Source organism: Pteropus medius, unplaced genomic scaffold (genome assembly GCF_902729225.1).
Source record: "Pteropus medius unplaced genomic scaffold, Ma_sr-lr_union100, whole genome shotgun sequence".
Taxonomy (NCBI): domain Eukaryota; kingdom Metazoa; phylum Chordata; class Mammalia; order Chiroptera; family Pteropodidae; genus Pteropus; species Pteropus medius.
The window spans coordinates 23,595,228-23,614,508 of record NW_024351730.1 but is presented as its reverse complement, the minus strand read 5'-3'; the positions used below and the strand labels follow the sequence as shown (position 1 = coordinate 23,614,508).

General features: G+C 39.9%; 1 protein-coding gene across 1 annotated transcript in view; it reads right to left on the bottom strand.

Annotated features, from left to right (window-relative positions):
* Positions 1–7,697: 7,697 nt before the first annotated feature.
* The window catches only part of PARM1 (prostate androgen-regulated mucin-like protein 1), a 96,437-nt gene continuing 84,853 nt past the window's right edge, over positions 7,698–19,281 (bottom strand). The window contains exon 4 of the mRNA XM_039845459.1: positions 7,698–11,538. Coding sequence (XP_039701393.1) covers positions 11,454–11,538 — 85 coding nt within the window. The 3' untranslated portion in view covers positions 7,698–11,453. The remainder of the gene's footprint in view (positions 11,539–19,281) is intronic.

Here is a 19,281-nt window from a genome sequence, read left to right as displayed (position 1 = left end):
AATGTCTGTAGGTATGACTATTGTTGGACCTAATCATTACATACCATCCAGACCAATGGCCATTTCTTTTTCACCTTTCCTACTTCTTTCACATGACGCACAGTAGGAGATTTTGAAGTATGCTCGTCTTGTTTACCACAAATAAAATATTATTCCGTCCTCTAATCTGTCAAGTTCCTAGAAGGGCCAATGAAATAAAATTAATGAAATTGGGTGGAGAATTGGGTTGGAAATATGCTAAATATAAATAGACTTTTTATTAAAGGACTATAAACATACTTTATGACTTCTTTTTTGTTTGTTTAAGCTTTTCAAGCTTGTGATTTCAATTTTTCCAAGACTGGGCTATTTTTTCTGGATGAAGGGCTACATATTTCAGGACTAAATGTGCAGACACGGCTTTCAGTTTCCATCGCCTTGTAGTGGAATCTCCTTTAAACTGACAAAAACTTCAGCTTTTATCTGACTTCATTAGGCAAGTTAAACAAGCCCAAGGATATTTGGAATCTTTTTCAGAAGTTAGAAATATTTTAATGCCTTTCAAATTGCCCCTGACATTTTAAAACTAGATTATGCAAAGAACTTTATCTTTGGGACATGGAATTACCCTACTGCCAAAAATAACTCAATTGAGACCTGGAATCTTTTTTTAGCTCCGAGAGAAATGATGTTAGTAGGATTAGTTAACAGACCAGAATCCTCATTTTGAGCAAAGACATCATATGTGATTAATGGACTATTTGGAAACAGGCACCACCTCACTTAGGATGGCTTAACTGGAGAAGTTCAATCTTTATAAGCTTATCATAAGCAGCACTTTAACCATAATGAACAAACTTATATTTATGATTATCTAAGAGCTGAAGCTGATGTACTCTTAGAATAAAGTCAGTGCAAATAATTGTGATAAAACAATGCAATGTGGATTATAGATTTGAGAGGTGAAAAACTTTTGATGATGTGAATTCAGGATTGGCTAAAGAGCATACCCTTGAAAGAAGCTATAAATTCTGGTAAGGCATTGATTGTCACTTTTTAAAACTGTTATGAACAGAGCTTGAGAAGCCATCAAGACAAGGTGATAAGTAGAGGAATGTGGTTTAATCATTTAGAAAGAGAACTGGCTAGAAAATTCTTAGATTTCAGGAGAAGCTGAAAAGGCTGATGTAAAGATATGGATGGCTTCTCCATAGAAGTTAGCTGCAGTCTTCAAAGATGAAGGCTATTGTACAAGATATGTGTATGAGAAGTCACCTTTGAAACTCCTCCCTCAGAACTGACCAGTTACACTCATCACATCACCAACGAAAAATTTTGCCCCCACTGAACTGAATATCGAAGATTTCCAGGAACAGTGAGAACTTGCCAAGTCCGACTATGAAGGAATCTATTAGGAAAAGAAGACATTTTTGGTCTACACTTAATTGGACTCGCATTTTTAGGAACCAAACAATTAGTTTATACCTATACCCACACCCCAGATATTTTAAAATATAAATTTATATTGTATGTTTGGTTTTAAATATTAAATATAGGTTTGTCAAAGTGTATATCCAAAGCACGGGGTTCTCCTTTTCATGATTATGTGGTATTTTAATGATAGGAAATGGATTTTTAGGAACAAAACTCCAACTCAAGAGTCAACTGTGGAACGCCTTTAGCTGTCATCCAGAAATTTTATTGTAAATCTTGTGTCAGCAATATCTGCATTTCTAATTCCAGTTTGTCATTCTTTCTGAGGCACAGAGAAAGGAAGAGATGGGGTTAATGGTTACTAAGTACTAAGCATGAAGGACCTTATTTAGTCTTTATAAACACCATTGTTAAATACTATCAACTATATTATTTTTAGGTATCTGAGGTGCAGGGAGATGTGCCCAGAGTCACTAAAATTAGTAATTGGCAGAACTGAGATTTAATTGCATGTTTATTTTCATGCGCTTCTCTGTCAATAATCAGTCCTACAAGAAGGTAATAATACAGCATTAAACTATTGATTTGTAAGTAACCATTGTGATTTTTATTTCTTTTTATTACCAAATATGCCTAGCTCAGTGCTGGGCACATAGTAGATGACCAATAGGGTAAGTGGGGAAATGGATAATGCATGAGGTTGGAACCTAAAGCACCAGGGTCCAGAGCCAACCCCCGGCTCAGTTACTGGATTCGCCACTAACCAAATATGTACTCTTAGACAAGTCAGTCTCCTCAGATGGTAAAATAGGGATAATAAGACATATCTTCTAGGATGATTGTGCATAGTAATTGAGTTGATGCTAGGAAATCACTTAGAATAATATCTGGTACCTAATAAGCTTGAGTGAATATTAGTTTTTACTATGGTTAATTAGACAAATTCTATCACTTTGCAGCTGTATGAACTTGGGTAAGCCTTGATTTCCTCATACGTAAAATATGGAAAAATAATTTACCTTGCACAGCTATTTTATTTAGCAAGCATTATCTTTTATAGTCTTTGCTCTGTGCTAGGTAATGTTCTATGCATTCTATAGGTGTTAATTTAACTTTCAGAGCAACCTAATGAAGTAGGTACCATTCTGATCCCCATTTTACAGATAAAGGAAAGTATGAGGTTAAATATTATTTTCAAAGTAATACAACTAGTAATTAACTGAAGTGAAATTCAAACCCAGACATGTTAGCTCCAAAGTCTGAGTTTATAATGACTTCCGTGCCATAGATGCAGTGAAATAATATTTGTAAAGCATCTGCCCTGTTTCCAATGCATATCAGGAGCTTAGTAGATGTCAGCTCTTCTCTCACCGTCTCAATAAATATCTTTTGAAATTCTGTGGAATACAAAACGATATGAATTCATTGGCTTGTCTACATGCTTTCATAAAATGTCTAAGTTTGTGTAATAACAGCATCCCTGTGTTCTTTGGGGGCACCGAGAAATATGTGAGCATTCCTCTCTCTGATTAGGCCCATCTTGGGTCATCTTGTCTGCTGACACGTTGGAATTCCAGGAAGCAAGACATCAACATGTAGTCATGTGTGTTCAGTGATGCCCTGTAGAGCAGCTGTCAGTGATGACAGTTTGGAGCAGAACAACTGGAGGGCAAAGCTGATGTTTCTAATGACTGAGAACAAGTCATGGAGATAAGGCAGCGGAAGGGATCACTCTGACAGCTGTGTGCACACCCCACGCTGCTGGTCAGGGTTTCTTAATGAGGATCCTGTAAAAATTTTAGGTGGAAAAATTCTGTGCTGTGCAAGACTCAGAGAACTTCAAACTGGATTATTATACATCATAGGATTTGGAGGAGAGGGCACGACTCCTCCAACAGCCCAGGGCCTTGGAGCCTGAGATTAATTGCCGTTGGGGATAACTCATTTTGTAACAGTTAAATGTGTATCATTTCATTGCATATCAGCCCCAGAACTTGTTATCGTGGCTCAGCAAAACCATCTGCAGCCTGGAGTCTCCTTATGGTAGGGGAGGGATGGGGGTTTAGAGGGACATTGAAGGAGGAATAATGGCCTGTGGAACTCAAATGTTGAAAGTGAATAAATTAAAGAGAACCCTGTTCTTACTCTCTCTTACTCTTCCTAGTAGATCTTTTATCAAGTTCTAGCTTTCTGAAAGACGTATCATTCTCCTCGGAAGACTCCAAGAAGAAATGGGGGAGCTGGGAGGAGTTGATGGGTGGATGGGTGTGCGGAATGACCCAGGGCTCTACACGTAGCCAGCTAAGTGCTGAGGTGGTTTTGAACCCCTTTTCTATTTTTTCCCTCTTAGCTTTTTTTTCTTTCTATTTTTTGCGAGTGAAAGAGGTGGGATGGAAGGATGGGAGAGGACAGAGGAGAGAGTAAGGAAAGTAGAGAGGAGAGATAATTTGGCACATTATATACAATGTGAATCTATCTCTATCCCTCCTTCCCTCTCTCTCTCTTTTGTTCATTTGTTTATTCTTTTCATACTTTATAAATGGTAGAAACAGTATTCAGCATAGTAACTCTTTTGCTCTTTTCCAGTCCCTAAGTTTTACTCACTTCTACAGAAGATTGAGTCATCTGCCATGTTAAAAACCATGACCAGATGAAATGTTGGCTGAGGACAAAAGAAACGTGCAATGGCTAACAGAAGGAAAAAATTATATATCAACATTGTCACATGACTACTTACAGAAAGGGTCTTTCATAATTATGCATATTCTCATCCTTGCATGCATGTGTGTGTGTGTGTGTATGTGTATACACACACACACACACATACACACACACACACACATACACACACATATATATAAGTAACTTTTTTCCTTTCCTTTCTCATCCCCCCTCAATTCCAAGATACAGTGGTTAACCTTATAATTTCCTATGTAAGTCATAGGCTGTCAAAGGAAGAGTGCCTCTGAACTAGGAGTGACTATTCTCAGAGCTGAAGTGACATATGGGACACTTTCTTTTTAGGGAGCAGCGGAGTGAATCCTCAGTTGTCTAAGGGACAGTTGTATCACATTAGGGATAACATAATATTGTCTTTTTTTGGGAAGTTCTCATCTGGGATAAGAAAGGTGAACTGTGCTCATTTGTTTATTTTCAGCTCAGCATTGTTACCATTCTTTTCTAAGATCTCCTTTACAATACGGAGGAGAAGCCAGGAACCACATTTCTTGCAATCTTCTTTCCTGTATGGTTCTGGCTAGAGCTTGTCTATGAGAGCTTCTCAGGCCAGATATGGAAAAGGCAAAGTCATTCTTCAAAAACTGTTGGCGTCAGGTGTGGAGGCAGCTGTGGCTTCCCACCGAGCTCTTGAGGACCACCCACCTCACTGCTGCAGCCTGAGATGGTGGTGGCAGCTTCCCAGGGACCCAAGAATTTCAGCAGTTACCTGCTAGTGGCTTCCCTCGCCTTTTCTCTTCCTGGTCTTGCAAAGTTTGTGTGAGACTCTAATTCTTATATGAAATTCTTAACTTTGTGTTAAGATTTTAATATATATCCCAGGAATACATGGAGAAGTTTTTTTTTTTTTCTTTTTTCTTTTTTTACTTTTCCCTGATGAACCCCTACGGAGCTGAATGCCCTGGTACAGAGGCCGAGGTGGCCATTTGTCTCTTACACCACTCGATAACACCTGGCTTCTGACTGACTTGAACTTTTCAACACTCTGCCCAGCAGCGTTTGTTGCAGTGAATTCCCGTCCAAGTGCCAAGGTCGAAATGGCTAGTGGGAGAACAAGACAACAGTCTGGATTGTCTCACCACAGCTGCTGTGTGGATCTGATGACAAGAGAAGGGTCAGTCTGGAGTCCTCTGCTGTTGAATTAGCCCTGCTGTTGAGTTGGTGGATGTCGAGTAGGTGACCTTGGTTGGAAGTGCCAGCATCTCAACAGAGGCAGCTGAGAGTCTGCCGGGCCGGATGTTCTAAGAGTGGGCCCCTTTGGCTACTCTAAAAACTTTCCTTCAGGTAAGGACCTGGCTTCTGGTGGGTGCCCAACCTTGGCCTCTGGTTGTCCACACTGGGTTCAGACACAGATGGGCCTGTCTGATGGCTGGCGAGTGTGTGTGTCAGGAACTTCTGGCACAGAGTGAGGGCTCTGTGGAAGCGGTCATGAGCATGGACTCTGGAGGCTAATCACTGGCATTTGAATTCTGCTCCACCACTTACTAGCTGCATGACCTTGGGCACGTTTTTATAACTCTTTGGCCCTTAGTTTTATCATCTATACAATGAGGATATTAATAACATCTGCCTTATAGAGATGGCAATCCAGTAAAGTGCTTTGAACAGTATCCAGCTCATAGTGGGTGCCATGTGAGAGTAAGCTATCATTATTATTATGCACCAAGGAGGGACAAGTTGGCACAACGATGGAGCCTTAGGGTAAGGGGGAGTGATTTCAAGGGCTGCATCCTTAGTCTAGGCTGCTGTGGACTCACCCCTGACTCCTGTGGAGAGCAGGGAAGATGCAAGTGGAAACTAAAAGAGAGATGTTCACTAACACTCTGAGAGACAGAGGGGTCCTAACAGAATGAGGTGGTGGGGGGTGGGGGTGGGCGGCAGTCTCTTTCTTGGCATAGAACACAGCCCAGCCGGGCAGCATGAGTTAGCACACATGTGCTCTGGAGCCTATGAGGCTTGCTGTTAGCTGCATGCCAGATACCTTGAGACTACCCAAAAGAGCTTAGGGGGACTTTGCAAAGGGTGAAAGTTCTCGTTTTATCAAGAAGTGTGAGAGTCTTAAGAGCTGGGTTATACTTACATCCGATACCAATCCCTTGGGTGGCAAAAGACCAAGGACTCTGGTGACAGGAGAACCGGGTTAGAATCCTACCTGTCACACTTACTAAATTGTAAATACTGGATTGTAGGGGCTTCTTATTCATTATAGAGTACACAGGATTCAGTACATGCATGAATGAGTTTAACATAGTGGAAACTCAGTTCCTCATCTGTAAGATGGAGAGAGTGTGATGACCATTAAAGCTGATGCAAGGATTACATTAGACAATGCCCACAGGTACCCAAAGCACCCCCCCAAATATTAGTTAGATTCCTTCTTTTGTATAGTAAATATTCAGTGTCTTGTTTAAAATAGAAACACGGTACATTTGTTGACTAAAATTGATTAATGCTGTTTAGCGCAACAAATGTACATTTGCCAAAGACTAGATCCTTTAAGAGAACATACCACTACAGGTTTTTTTCCAATTTGATCAATGCTTTTCAAGTGTCATTTATGACTAGATGATTTCTGACAATAATCAAAATACAGCTATTGGTCAGTACCATTAGATTTCAAGAGAGTAAAAGATTATAGATAGGTTACTAAAGAATTGAAACAGAGTATGATCTGACTTGGAAAAGCAATAATACTGGGAAAAATATTGATTTGGACCCAAAAATCATATAATGTAAACACTGTGTATTATTAAGCCTTTTCTTTCTATGCACATTTAAAGCGCTTTCTGACCGATCCTCTGCAGACAAACTTGGAATGGTGGAGTCTTTACTGCTTTTGTGTTCATGGCAGATTCTCAAGAAATGACCGAATGAGCAATGGAAAAGGGTCTATTCTGTGCTTCTTCTCATTTCTCATCTTGATTCTTCACAGTCAACCCTCCAAGCTGTGCCCCTGGAAACCAGGTACCTAAACTTATTAAATTGGAACTTGAGTTTACATCCATCATGAAATCAATGAGCTGTAGTTTGCAAGTGGTTCCATTCTTCTCCTGCATTTCAAAATGCGTGGGCTTTGTTGTTGTCTTTTCTTCAGAATTAGAATAATCTTTGGTTAGTGTTTGGGTGATTGATATTGCTTGCTGTTTTACTGTTAGATAAGGGTGGGTATGCTGAATATAATTTTTTTGAAGGAGAACGAACCAAGTGTTATCAAATGTACTCCTAATGCCAGTATACTTTCATAGGACTTAATTATGCTTCACTGTCTATATTGAATCAAAGTGTTTATTTTTACATCTATTTTATAAGGCACAGTGTATAGTTAAGAGGAAAATCACTGCTTGTAAAATTTCTTCATTTCTGACATTTTTCAATTTTTTTCAAGATCAGGAAGACCTTTTCGCTCTGCAGAAAATATTATTTATTGACGTGGGATAAGTTTTCTATAAAAACAAGCCAGGGCTACTTAATATAAGCAGTATGGGGCTTATCAACTGAATGGCTTGAATAACACAACATATCAAAATGTGAATCATCACTGTCAGACACAAGCTTTTAACAATTTTAATTGATATAATTATAATTGATATGCAATATGCCATACAACAAAAGTAGATACAATTACATTAAATATCAAAGAAGTTGCACATCTTTCCATCCTTAAATGATGTTGGCCAACTCACCCCAAGAAAGCAATCTCGTGTTGGTCTCTTAGCACTATTACCAATATCACCTAGCACTTTGAAATCAGAGTTGAAATGGTACATTTATTTGCCAAAAAGAAGTTAAAGGCAAAGAAGGTGAATCATCGTACAAATCTGCATCCGGCCCAGTTGCAAAATTCGTTTCCCAGATGCAAGGGATTGAACCATGCACCCTTGCAAGCAAGATGAAGGGCAAACAGATGACATCAAACTAAAATCAACTCCACAAAGGAACTCAGAAGACCCCAAGATGGTAAAGGCCAGAGGTCTATTTCTGTTAGTGTTCAGGTATCCATACCGTGCTACCCTAACCTCTTGGATCCTAACTCAACAGCCTGTGAAACCTATGTCTAGGGCCATCCTTCATATGGAGATGGAAACTAGCCTTTGTGGTCCCGAGCACAGTTAACCCTCAGTCAGTCAGCTACATTGTGGGGGGTAGCCTAGAGCTGAAACAGCTGTTTGATGTAGCTATGACAAAGCCGTTGTTTTATAGACAAGTAAAAACGACACACCAGTATGACAACAAATAAGAAACTGAGAGCACTTATATACTTGTGTAATACTTAAAATACTTAAAATGTCTATAAATATTTTTCTGAAGAAACTTAAAACACTGTAGACATGATTTCATTAATCCTCACAACACATTTGTAAGGTAGCATGGGTGAGGTCAATAAAAAAGCATCACCCTCATTTAAGAAAGGATGGCACAGACATCCAAGGAGGGTAGGAGACTTTATTGGGGCCTCAGGAAAAGAAAACAAAATTGAATCTGCTATTTTATCATTTGCAAGCTGTAATCTACAAGAGGCTGCTTGCCTCCCTCCTGCTCTGACATTCCCTCTGATGCTTTGACTAGTCTTGTCCCTGGATGGTATGTGGTTGTTTAGATCCACTGGAACTACTTCCCTTGGGTAGAGCTGGATAGACTCCTTGAGGTAAAGGTCGTCAATTATCCATATATATTTCAGGTGTGCGTGCATTGTGTACACGTGTGAAGCAAAGTTTGTTGAATTTGGTTGCTAAAATCCTTTGGCCAACTCAAAAATAGAAAAAATACATTTGGCAAAATCAGGTTCAACCCACTGGTACTTTATACTAATATTACAAAGAATGTTAGAGAGTTTTTTATAGGAAGCTGTCACCTTGCTGAACAGATCTGCTTTAGGTCCAGATCCCTGCCTTTGCCATAGGGATTTGGAAGTTAATCAGAGCAACAAATGCATCAAGTGCACAATCAATCCTAGCCTTCAGTAAGGAAAGATGCTGGCTGAGTCCATGGCTTATAACTGGTCAGGATTCCTTGGAAAGAGGCTGGTCCCTCTGACCCAGGATTTATGATGGAAGCAACATCCAGAAGTGCATCTATTTCTTCAAAGGTGTTTCATGGATATTTTGTCAAAACGTTTGTGACTGAGGGAGAAAAAATATATGTGGAGTGTCCTGTTTTTACTGACTCATCTTTTGCCAAACTGAAAGCCTATATAGGGAGTGGGGCCAGGAAAAAGAGACAGTTATTTAGGTCAAGCTCAACCAGAGGAGTCATCATTGGTCATTCCTGGCCATTTTTTATTTTTTGTTTTAAATAATAAGAGATATCTGAATTCCATTCCTTGTTACCCATTCCTGTTGTAACATATCTCTGGTGGTTGCTCATTCTCCTTTGGTACCTAAGGCATTTAGGAATAAATTCTTACCAGAGTGTGGAATGGCAGGTTTGTAGAAATGGCCTGGATACTGGTGTCTTTGATACCAGAGGGGTTTAGGACAGCACGGCAACTGTGGTTCACATGTCAGTACTTTGCTGGGCCACAGCAAGTGACAGGTTGAGCTAAGGGTCAAGTTTCTGGAAACTAACAGAGTCATGGCAGCAAGTCCAAGTTTAAAAATAAAAGTTCACCAGTGTCAAGTTCTTTATGACGTTGTCAAACAATATAACACATTTCAAAACAGGACCTAGTATATGTTTTCTACTCCACGAAATCAGAACATCAGTTGCTAATATCAGCTGTTATAGGAGGGCCGAGTTACAGCCATGAAATAAAGCTATCTCGAACACACAAGGAAATAAAAAGACAACCATGCATGCTCAAAACAACCCATCAGCCAACAAATTAAAAAGGATAAAAATGTAACAAATCATTTAATTTAGTTAAAAATCCGGGAGTCTTGTTCTGTCACAATGGGCAATTGCAATAAATTAGAATTCCTCAAGCTCAGCACTATTGGGCCAGATAATTCTTGGTTGTGGTGGGCTATCCTGTGCATTGTAGGATGTTTAGCACATCCATAGCCTCTGCCCACTAGTAGCACCCTCATGTTGTGACAATCAAAAATCTCACCAGACATTTTCAAATGTCCCCAGGGTACAAAACTGCCTGTATTGAGAATCATTACAATAAATGGATACCTATAAAAATGATCAGTTCATTCTCAAAATTTGTTATACAAGATTTTAAGACTATCTAACTAGGAGTTTTCATTTATTAAAGGGCAGAATCAGTAAGGTAAGTGTATGCAAAGAATAAATGGATTAATCACGGTGTCTTTTTCAAATGCCTCATGAGCAATTGCAGATAGACTAGTGCCTTAGAAAAATTGTCTTTAAAAACAGTTTACAGCCATTATCCGACAGACAGTAAGGCAGTGAACCAGTTGCTTTGTGGGGATAAAGCAAGGATTCTATGGGCTCCTCTGAGCAGTGGTTGCCTCTGATAGTTACTGAGAGCTGATTCCCACTTTCTTTAATGAGGCACCCAGTGCATGTCAGCTTCCTCCCTCCTCCACTCACCCTACTGTACATTCACTCCACACTCCTCTCCCTTTCTTTTCTCTAACTAAGCTCATCTCATTGCTTTCTGTGGAACTACAACCCCACTGTAAGCTTGTGGGCTGGGAATTCAGCTGCTGTGGACTAGGACAGGCATCCTGGAGACAGGTGACCTGGAGGGGAGAACAGGTAGAGGGTACAATGAAATCTGACAGCAACCAGCTACTCTGCCCCTTGGCTGGCTGGCCTCCTCTGGAGCACTTTCTAGTTTCCCCTTTCATTAATTAGGCAGGTAAGAAACAGGCATCCTGTCAGACACAATCAGATAAATAGAGATTAAAAAGGAATCTGAGAAATTCCTGCTTCCTTACCTGCAGGGTGAAATCCTCCCAGAACTCATTTCTTTTCCCCTCATTGAGATTTAATGTAATTTTCTAAATAAAAGTTTAAGAAATACCACAAACAAAAAGTTCCCCTAAAAGTAACCCCCTGACAAAACAACTTGATTCCTCTTCCTCTGTCCTTTTTGCAGTGGGTCCTGTGGTGGGTACAGAAGCCTCCATCGCAGTGGTCTGGCTCCACTGGCTCAAGGTCGGCCCATTTCAGCTGCAACTCAGCCTCCACTCACCTTTATGTAATGGTTCTTTTCGTACCAGAAAGGGTAAGTTGTAGCATCCAGAGGAGAGTGAGGAAAACAAGATAACCAAACCAACAAAACAGGGCTTAAGATTGTCGCTCAATGCGCATCAGGTACTTGTCATTAATTCTATGGATAAGCACTTATAAATAAAGAGCAGTTATTCCTCATCCCAGGCCACGTTCCTTTGTTAGGAGTCGTCGTACAGAGGATTGTTGTAGTTTCCCCAAGACCCGTAATCGTGATCATCCAGAAGCCTTCCATAGGAGGAATGCCTGGTGAGAAGGAGAAGAGGGTTACGGTTATTTAGAGAAGTTGCCCATCTGTGGACAGCCTGGTGCTCTGCAGCCTGAACTGAGGAGGTTCACAGAGCCAACAAGAGGGAAGCCAGGATCTTCACTATGACAACCTCTTGGCGACAGACTCATCAACTGTGGAGGCCCCAGTCTATAAACACCCTATAAGTTACCAATGATCAGCTGGAAGCCCAAGTGACGCCTTTTGTTGAGATCAGCAGAGTCCTGTCTGTCTCTCCGTGCCCTCCAGTGCTGGAGGAGGAAGCCCCATTCCCTTGGCTATTTTATAAGAAGTAATGGGAAAGGGAAGGTTGCATTCCTGTTATTTTGACTTAGGTCCTGAATTTAATTTTCCCTGAAATAATAATGCCACAACCACAGCCACTGTTGCTCTCACCACCCCTCCTGATATTTACATATTGTTTTATTATCTACAAAATGCTTCTATGTTCTGTTTCTACTTGATCCTCAAAATAAAGCCATGAGGCAGATATTGTTTATCCTTGTTTCTCCAATGAGGAAATGGGGCTCAGAGATGTTGATTGACATGCTCAAGGTCACCCAACTGAGCTATGACTCAATCCCTCACCTCCTGGATCCAGTGCTCTGTGCTCAGTTTCTTAGAGTCTGATTAGCATCTTAGTTCAACTACGATATGGCTTTAACAGCCTTTGGTGGGGTATTCTGGGAACTTGTTCCACAATTAATATTATGTCTTTGATAAACTGAAGTTAGATTGTTCTCATTCCTTTGTTCAAAATCTTTGAGTGGCTCCTCCTCTCACACAGAGTAAAAGCCAGTCATTACATGGATTGCAAAGCTCTACAGGATCTGGCTCCTGTTACTTTTCTGAGCGCATCGGGTACTATTCCAGTCCCTCTCACTCCCTCTGTTCCAACCACTCTGGCCTCCTTGCACTTTCCCTTCATACCTGGCACACTCTTGCCTCAGGGCTTTTACACTTATTGTTCCCGTAGCTTGCAACAACTGTCCTCCATGTCTCCACATAGCTCATCTCCCCACCTCCTTCAAGCCTATGCACAAATGTCACCTTCTCAGTGAGGCCTTCCTTAAGAACTCAATTTAAACTTGTGCCCCCTCTCCCCGAGCACTCCCCGATTAATTTTTCTCATAGAAGTCATAATCTTCTAACAGACTATATAATTTACTTATTTATTTTGTTTTCACCTCTCTCCCCTAACTAGATTGTAAGTATGGGTCATTTGCCAATTTTGTTTGTTCTTGGCTCTATCTCCAGCATCTAGAAGAATATCTAGCACCTAGTAAGTCCTCAATAAATAAAATAAATGTTGGTGGAAGAAAGAGTGACTGGAAAAAAATATATCATGAAAAGCCAGTCTGCTCACAAGATGAGAGCTTCCTGGAGAAGATTATGGTCATTTTAAGACTAGAACTAATGACAGGATTGGGAAAACTTCACAAATGAGCATATGGTGCTTCTGAGGTTCATGTTAATGTGTGAATTATTACACCTTGCCATCAGAAATCAGCTATGCTATATATAGTACACATAAACATTCCCAGTTCCCCTAATTTTTGTCTCAGCTAGATATGAAAATTAAATGAAATGAAAATACAATCTGAGAGGCATGAAAAACATTTGCTGTCCTTATATCTGTTGCTAAAATAATTGTCGTCACTTTCTGAAGCTTATTTCTATCTGTCAGGTATTTGAAAAGAAGTGATCTGTTGAAAAAAACCAGACGCTTGATGTGCTGGTTTCAAATTTTTAGCCTTCAAAATTCTGATTTCTGTCCTGAAGGCCGGCTTAGCTGACCCAGTCTATATGCCTAAAAACTTGAGGATGTTCCACAATTATGTTTTGTTTTCTTTAAAGGTTCACATTCATTTCTGCAGGTATGAGAAGGCAAGAGATCACAAATAACACACCACTGATTTTCTGATTGACAGGAATGGGGAGGCCAGTTTTGGTAGACTGGGCCACTAGTCATTGCCAATACTACCCCACATTTAAAATTTCTAATTCCAATCAAATTCTTTAACAGAATAATTGAGAAATGAAAGCTATAGAAAGCTATAGAAAGTAAAAATCTGGGGATTACAAAATTGGATCCAGGCCCAAATTTCAGTATGACTTAGTGTTGCAAGCCTGGCCAACGTTTACCTAATAAACATGTTCCTTTATTGACAGAGTATTCCTGCCTCAGCTTTGTATGGTAATTTACTTTCTCACAGCCTTTTTATATCTATCATATGATTTTATTCACATAAGATGTCAGTAGGGCCAATAGATGTATGTCCTTGAATGTGTTTTTAACCTCTCGTTTCTTCAGCTATAAAATGGAGAAACTTAAAAAAAAACTTCATTAAGGTTATTGGGAGGATTAAATGAGGTAATATGTATAAAAGGCCAGGTACATAGTAATGCACAATAAGTGTTTGACAATGTTGCTTTTTAATTTTTATTATAATGAAACATACAAGCACATGACGAATCTGCAAGTAATTAAAAGAAAAAAAAGACATTCGGTATCAGTGAGCCTCCCTCCCACAAGGAACTCCTGAAATTACTCCTCAGGCACAGTTATAAAACCAGCTTCTTATATTATTGTTATTTGAATTAAAAAAAAATTATTATCATGCTGGAGTGAGGTTGGAGGATTAAAAATCTTCTGGTCACCAGGTTTTACTGATAATGGTTATTTTAGGCAAGACTATTTGATCAGAGCTATACCTCAGTCTGCTGTATTAGAAGAGACATCTGCTATACAAACACTAGTAAAAAAAAAAAGAAAAAAATGAATCTTTCATTTTTCTTTGCCTTCTCATTCGAATGAACAGTGACTCAAGCAAATTACTGATAAATGAGGAAAGCAAAGCAAGAGATATAGATAAACCATATTTAGAGATGTACTGAACCCATAGAGCTTGTTTTAATATATTAATGAACCTAAACAAAAAACATAGGGCATGCTGGGATTCAAGCCAAGTTGGGATAAATTCTATCATATTATAGAAAGGGTAAGACACAAACACACACATACACATACATGGGGTAAAGGAGGGGAAAGAGAGAGAGAGGTAGGGAGAGAATAATTAATGATCACTTTAAACTATCTAGGTCAAAACTTCTTAAAGCACGTCATGTTTTAGATGGAAATGAGGGGGGAAGGTTTTAAAACTGGTGTTTGTGGAACCTAAGAGGTGGAAAACTCCCATTCTGAAGATCAGGAAGGAGGGCCTCAAGAAATCTCGATGACTGTCTATGTGATTTAATGGTAGAGCTGTTATGAAAACTTAGGTCTCCCAGCTCTATTACACAACATTGCTTCATCTAACTTCAATCTGAATAGCAATCTGTACGAGTGACATCATTGTCAGGTGAAAGCAGTTCTGTTTACTCAATTTCTTAGGGAAGACTGGCATTCGTCCAATACAGCTCTATTTCTACTTGCTGTGCCTTGGCTCCCTTAGATGGTAAACCTCTTGGGGGCAGATTATGCCTTATGTTTCTTCTTATTTTCTGAACATCTAATATGCTGCTCTTAGTGCAATGGTTCTTTTATAAATGTTTGATGATAGCTGTGTACTCCAGCAGCACATAAATAGTACACATGGAGTTTGTTTGGTCGTTGCCAGCAGAGAGTAGTATGTCTTGTGGCAATTAATTGTGGCAAAGTGAAAATATTTTATTAAAGAACACAAAGGATCAAAGCCACCATTTCAACCTTAAATATAGGAAGAGGAAAGAGAATTACAGCTAAATTCCTCCCATGTGACAACGTGTCTTTAAGCACTCAGCACAGTGCTCATAGTCCCTTTTAATCAATGGCACTGTGCTTATCATCAATATTATTTTACCGTATTGCATGGTTTAGTTAGCTAAAAGCAGAACCTGCATGGACAAAATAGGGAATAATTTATGTTGTCGTTGCCTCATTGCTTCCTTCTCAAGTGGTTTTGCTCTAATAGGAAGCAGCTCTCCCCACTTCTCTTCTCAATTGGTGATGCATTGTTGATGACAACTGGTATATATAGTGGCAACACTGCATTAGGCCTTCTCCACCGCTGTGAAGTGATACCTAGTTTAAGGTAACTGTAGCATTAATACCTAGTGGAACTCAATTGTCTTTGAAAATGAATGAGATTTTACTTTTTTTGTGTTGAAACAAACATTTTAGAAAACACCTTCTCCTTTCTAAGTTTCAACCCCAGTTCCCCATTAAGGCTCCAACTTTATTACTTTTCCTCCCCAAACCCTCTCCTCTTTAGTTAAGTGAGCCTTTCCATTCATTTATTAGTGCTTATTAGGTGCAAAGAAGGAAGGATACAAAGATAAATAAGATATGGCTTAGTGCTGGGAAAACACAGCTGAACCCGTAGCTCATTAGTCATTATAATTAAGCCTTAGACACTTATCATCCATTAGCGAGGCTAGATTGGTGCAGCTGTCACTGTCTCCCTTGTTTCCGCTGGTGGCTTTCTTTCTCTGAATATCATTTCCCTGCTTGGATCTTTCCAGTTAACTATTCATTGAAAACTTACCATCCATCAGGCTCTATTCTGCTGTCCTAAGGGAGCTTATATTCTAGTGGGGACAGACACAAAAAATAAGACATGAAAAATAATATGTCAGGTGGTAATAAATGTAATAGAGGAAAATAAAGCAGGGAAGTTCCGGGAAGTGAGGAATTCCAAATGGGAGGTGGGGATTATAATTTTGAATACAGTGACCAGGGAAAGTCTCACTAAGATGACATTTGAGCAGACACATAAAAGAGATGCAGATGAGCCTCACGTGGATGCCTGAGACAGACACTCTACAGACAGAGAGGACGCCAAGTGCAAATGCTCTGGGGCAGGAGCGGAGAACACATCTGTATGGTAGCTGCTGAATTATAATTTTTTAAAAATAAACTTTTGTATCGGAATGATTTTAGGTTAAGAGAAAGACTGCAAAGATCAATATACCCTTTACCCAGCTCCCCTTGTTGTTAACCTCTTAAATAACCATGGCACATTTTTTAAAACTAAGAAATTGACATTGTGAACTACAGCTTCGAAGCTAAGAAAGCTGTGACCATCAGGGGTGATTTTAACCATTAACGTAGCAAATTAGTGGCAGAGTGAGTATCATAATTCAGGAATTCTATCTGTTCTATCTTCCTTTCATCAGAATCCCAATGATGGAAATGTTTCTAAATGTTCACTTTCCAAGTGCTCTTTGCATAGTCTGAGTTTCCTTTAAAAAACAGTGACTTTCAAACTTATCTTAAATACCTACCTCTACTTTTAAGGGGCAGATAAAGTTTCTTGTTTACTTTACTTTGAAAGTTATCTGCCAGATATCATACTTGCAGACACTCATCACAGAACAGGCTTGCACACTGGAACACTTCCCTATTTGTAAACAGGTTCAGAGTCACGAGGTTACCAGTGCAAGTGTAATGTTTAACAGATCCCCGTGGCTTCCCCTTCTCTAAACCTAGTTTCTCCTGATTTGGAGGAAATGAATACTGCTTCTGCACCCTAAACTTGCCTACCTAGAATCTTTCACTCAGGCAAGAAATATTTACAAAGCAACTATTATATGCCAGGTGCTGCTCAGGGCTTTACATCTTTCTGGTGGAGGAGACTTGGCAGAGAACAAGACGATTCCAGTCCAGGGAAGTGAGTGGTACGAAGGGTGTGTGTGCAGCAAGGAACTCGCCATGGAGAGGGTGGGGAGGGGACTTCCCAGAGGGGCTCTCTTTTGGGTTGGACAACTTGGAATCAGTCAGATAAAAAAGAGGTGAACCAAATACCTCCGACAGAGGGATCACTGTGTTCAAAGTAACAGAGGCCTGAAACAGCAGGGCAATCTACCTGAGAGAGCAAGGTATTTGGAGTGTTAGGAGATGAGAGCAGAGCAGGGTTACTCAGGTGTTGCTCTTGGACCAGCAGTGTTGGTATCACTTGTGAGCTGGTGAGAAATGCCGATGCACGGGCCCCATCCTGACCTACTGAAGCAGATCTGATAGGGATGAGACCTAGGAAACTGTATTTTTTAATAAGCTCTCCCATTGATTCCCATACACATTAAAGGTTGAGGACCAGTGAGGTAGACCTGCAGAATGCCAAAAGCCGATCTAAAAAAGTCAACCTGTAGATCACAAATTCTAGAAGATCTTAGCCTTTATGGCTGGCTGGGCCTACTCTTTAAACCTAACAAAAACCAGAAGGAATCTAGTTCTATAAATATAATCACTAGAAGACTTAAAGCAAAACATGTGACTTCTAACAAGATGCCTTCAGACCCAGGCCCTGTAGTGTCTATAAATCAATATCACATTTATTTTTGTGAAGGGAACAGCCGTGTTGTCTGTCTGGGTTACTAGCACACCTAATTATAGCAGCATCCATGTTACTGGTGATTGCAGATACGGTCTCCTGCACAGGAGATTATCTCGTGGCTGAACGGTTTTGAGCCAATTTAAACAAAACAAAACTGACTTACCTCATTCTTCAATCACAACTAATTAAAGACACCTTTCTGCAAGAGGCTTTCTTTTAAAGTTTAAAGTTTCACATAAGCCCTGGAATAAATACTGCTCAGAGATCGTTTCTCTTTATGAACATATAACATGGATGCAACTTCACAGGCCTTTTGAAAAAGCACAATTGAAACTGCCCAAATGGAACATTAGAAAATTGAGCTGCAGTGCCATCTTTCTCCTTCTAGGATTCCCCTCTCCTTTGAATCTTTGATGTCTACTGGATGGGACTTTTTCAGCCACCGTTTTTCTGAGTACCTAAGAAGTAAGCATCATTTTAATAAGAACGGTTACAATAATAACAGTAGTTAATGGTTCCATCGCCCTCCTCTAGCACCTGTCACTGAAGGTTTATCTGTATCATACTTAATCCTCATAACAATCCTGAGTTAGGTATTAGTATAGTCTCATTTTACAAACGGAGAAACTATGCACAGAATGATTAATAAACTTGTTCCAGAGTACATGTCCTTAACCAGTATGCAGTCTATTTCCTCCACATACTCTCCACTCATTACATCAGTTTCAAAACGAACTGGAAAGATAGGTATGATTAGCTCTATTTTTGCAGGTAAAAAAATTAAAGACCAGGGTGATTGTAATTTGCCTGAGGCCACCTAAATAGTAAGTGGAACTTGACCACAAAGCCTACGTTCCTCCTTCTACACCATACGGCTGCTGGCTAAAATGGGGAACCCACCGATAATAGAGGAGAACCCAGGGCAATTCATTTCTAGAAGCAACATCAAAAGTGGCTTAGATCTCAGAAAGATATGGTTCTCCAGGCAGGGGACACTGTGATAAAACTAGGGGTCATGGTCCCCAAAGAATGAGAGTGTTAAAAACAGATGCCTAATGTTTACCAATGCCTTCGGAGGGAATTAGAGCTTGGGAAGAAAGTGAAACTACTGAGCTACTGTTAGCAGAGCTTACAAATCATGCCCTTTTTCTGGTTGCAAGGCTGTGCTTTTTAAGTGGACCCTTCTTTTACGTTAGCAGGGATGTAGCCCAGGGTTTCAGGCCAGATGCTAATGGCTCTCTCATGGGCTGTGATTTCAGTCAGCTGCTACTCTAGCCAAGTGAGCTACAGGACCACAGACAACAGACTTCTTGTTATGTCATTGTTCTCAGAAATCTGGGATGACAGGAATGAAATAAATTTCCATCCAAGGCAAAACTCAGCCTTAAGTACACACACACACACACA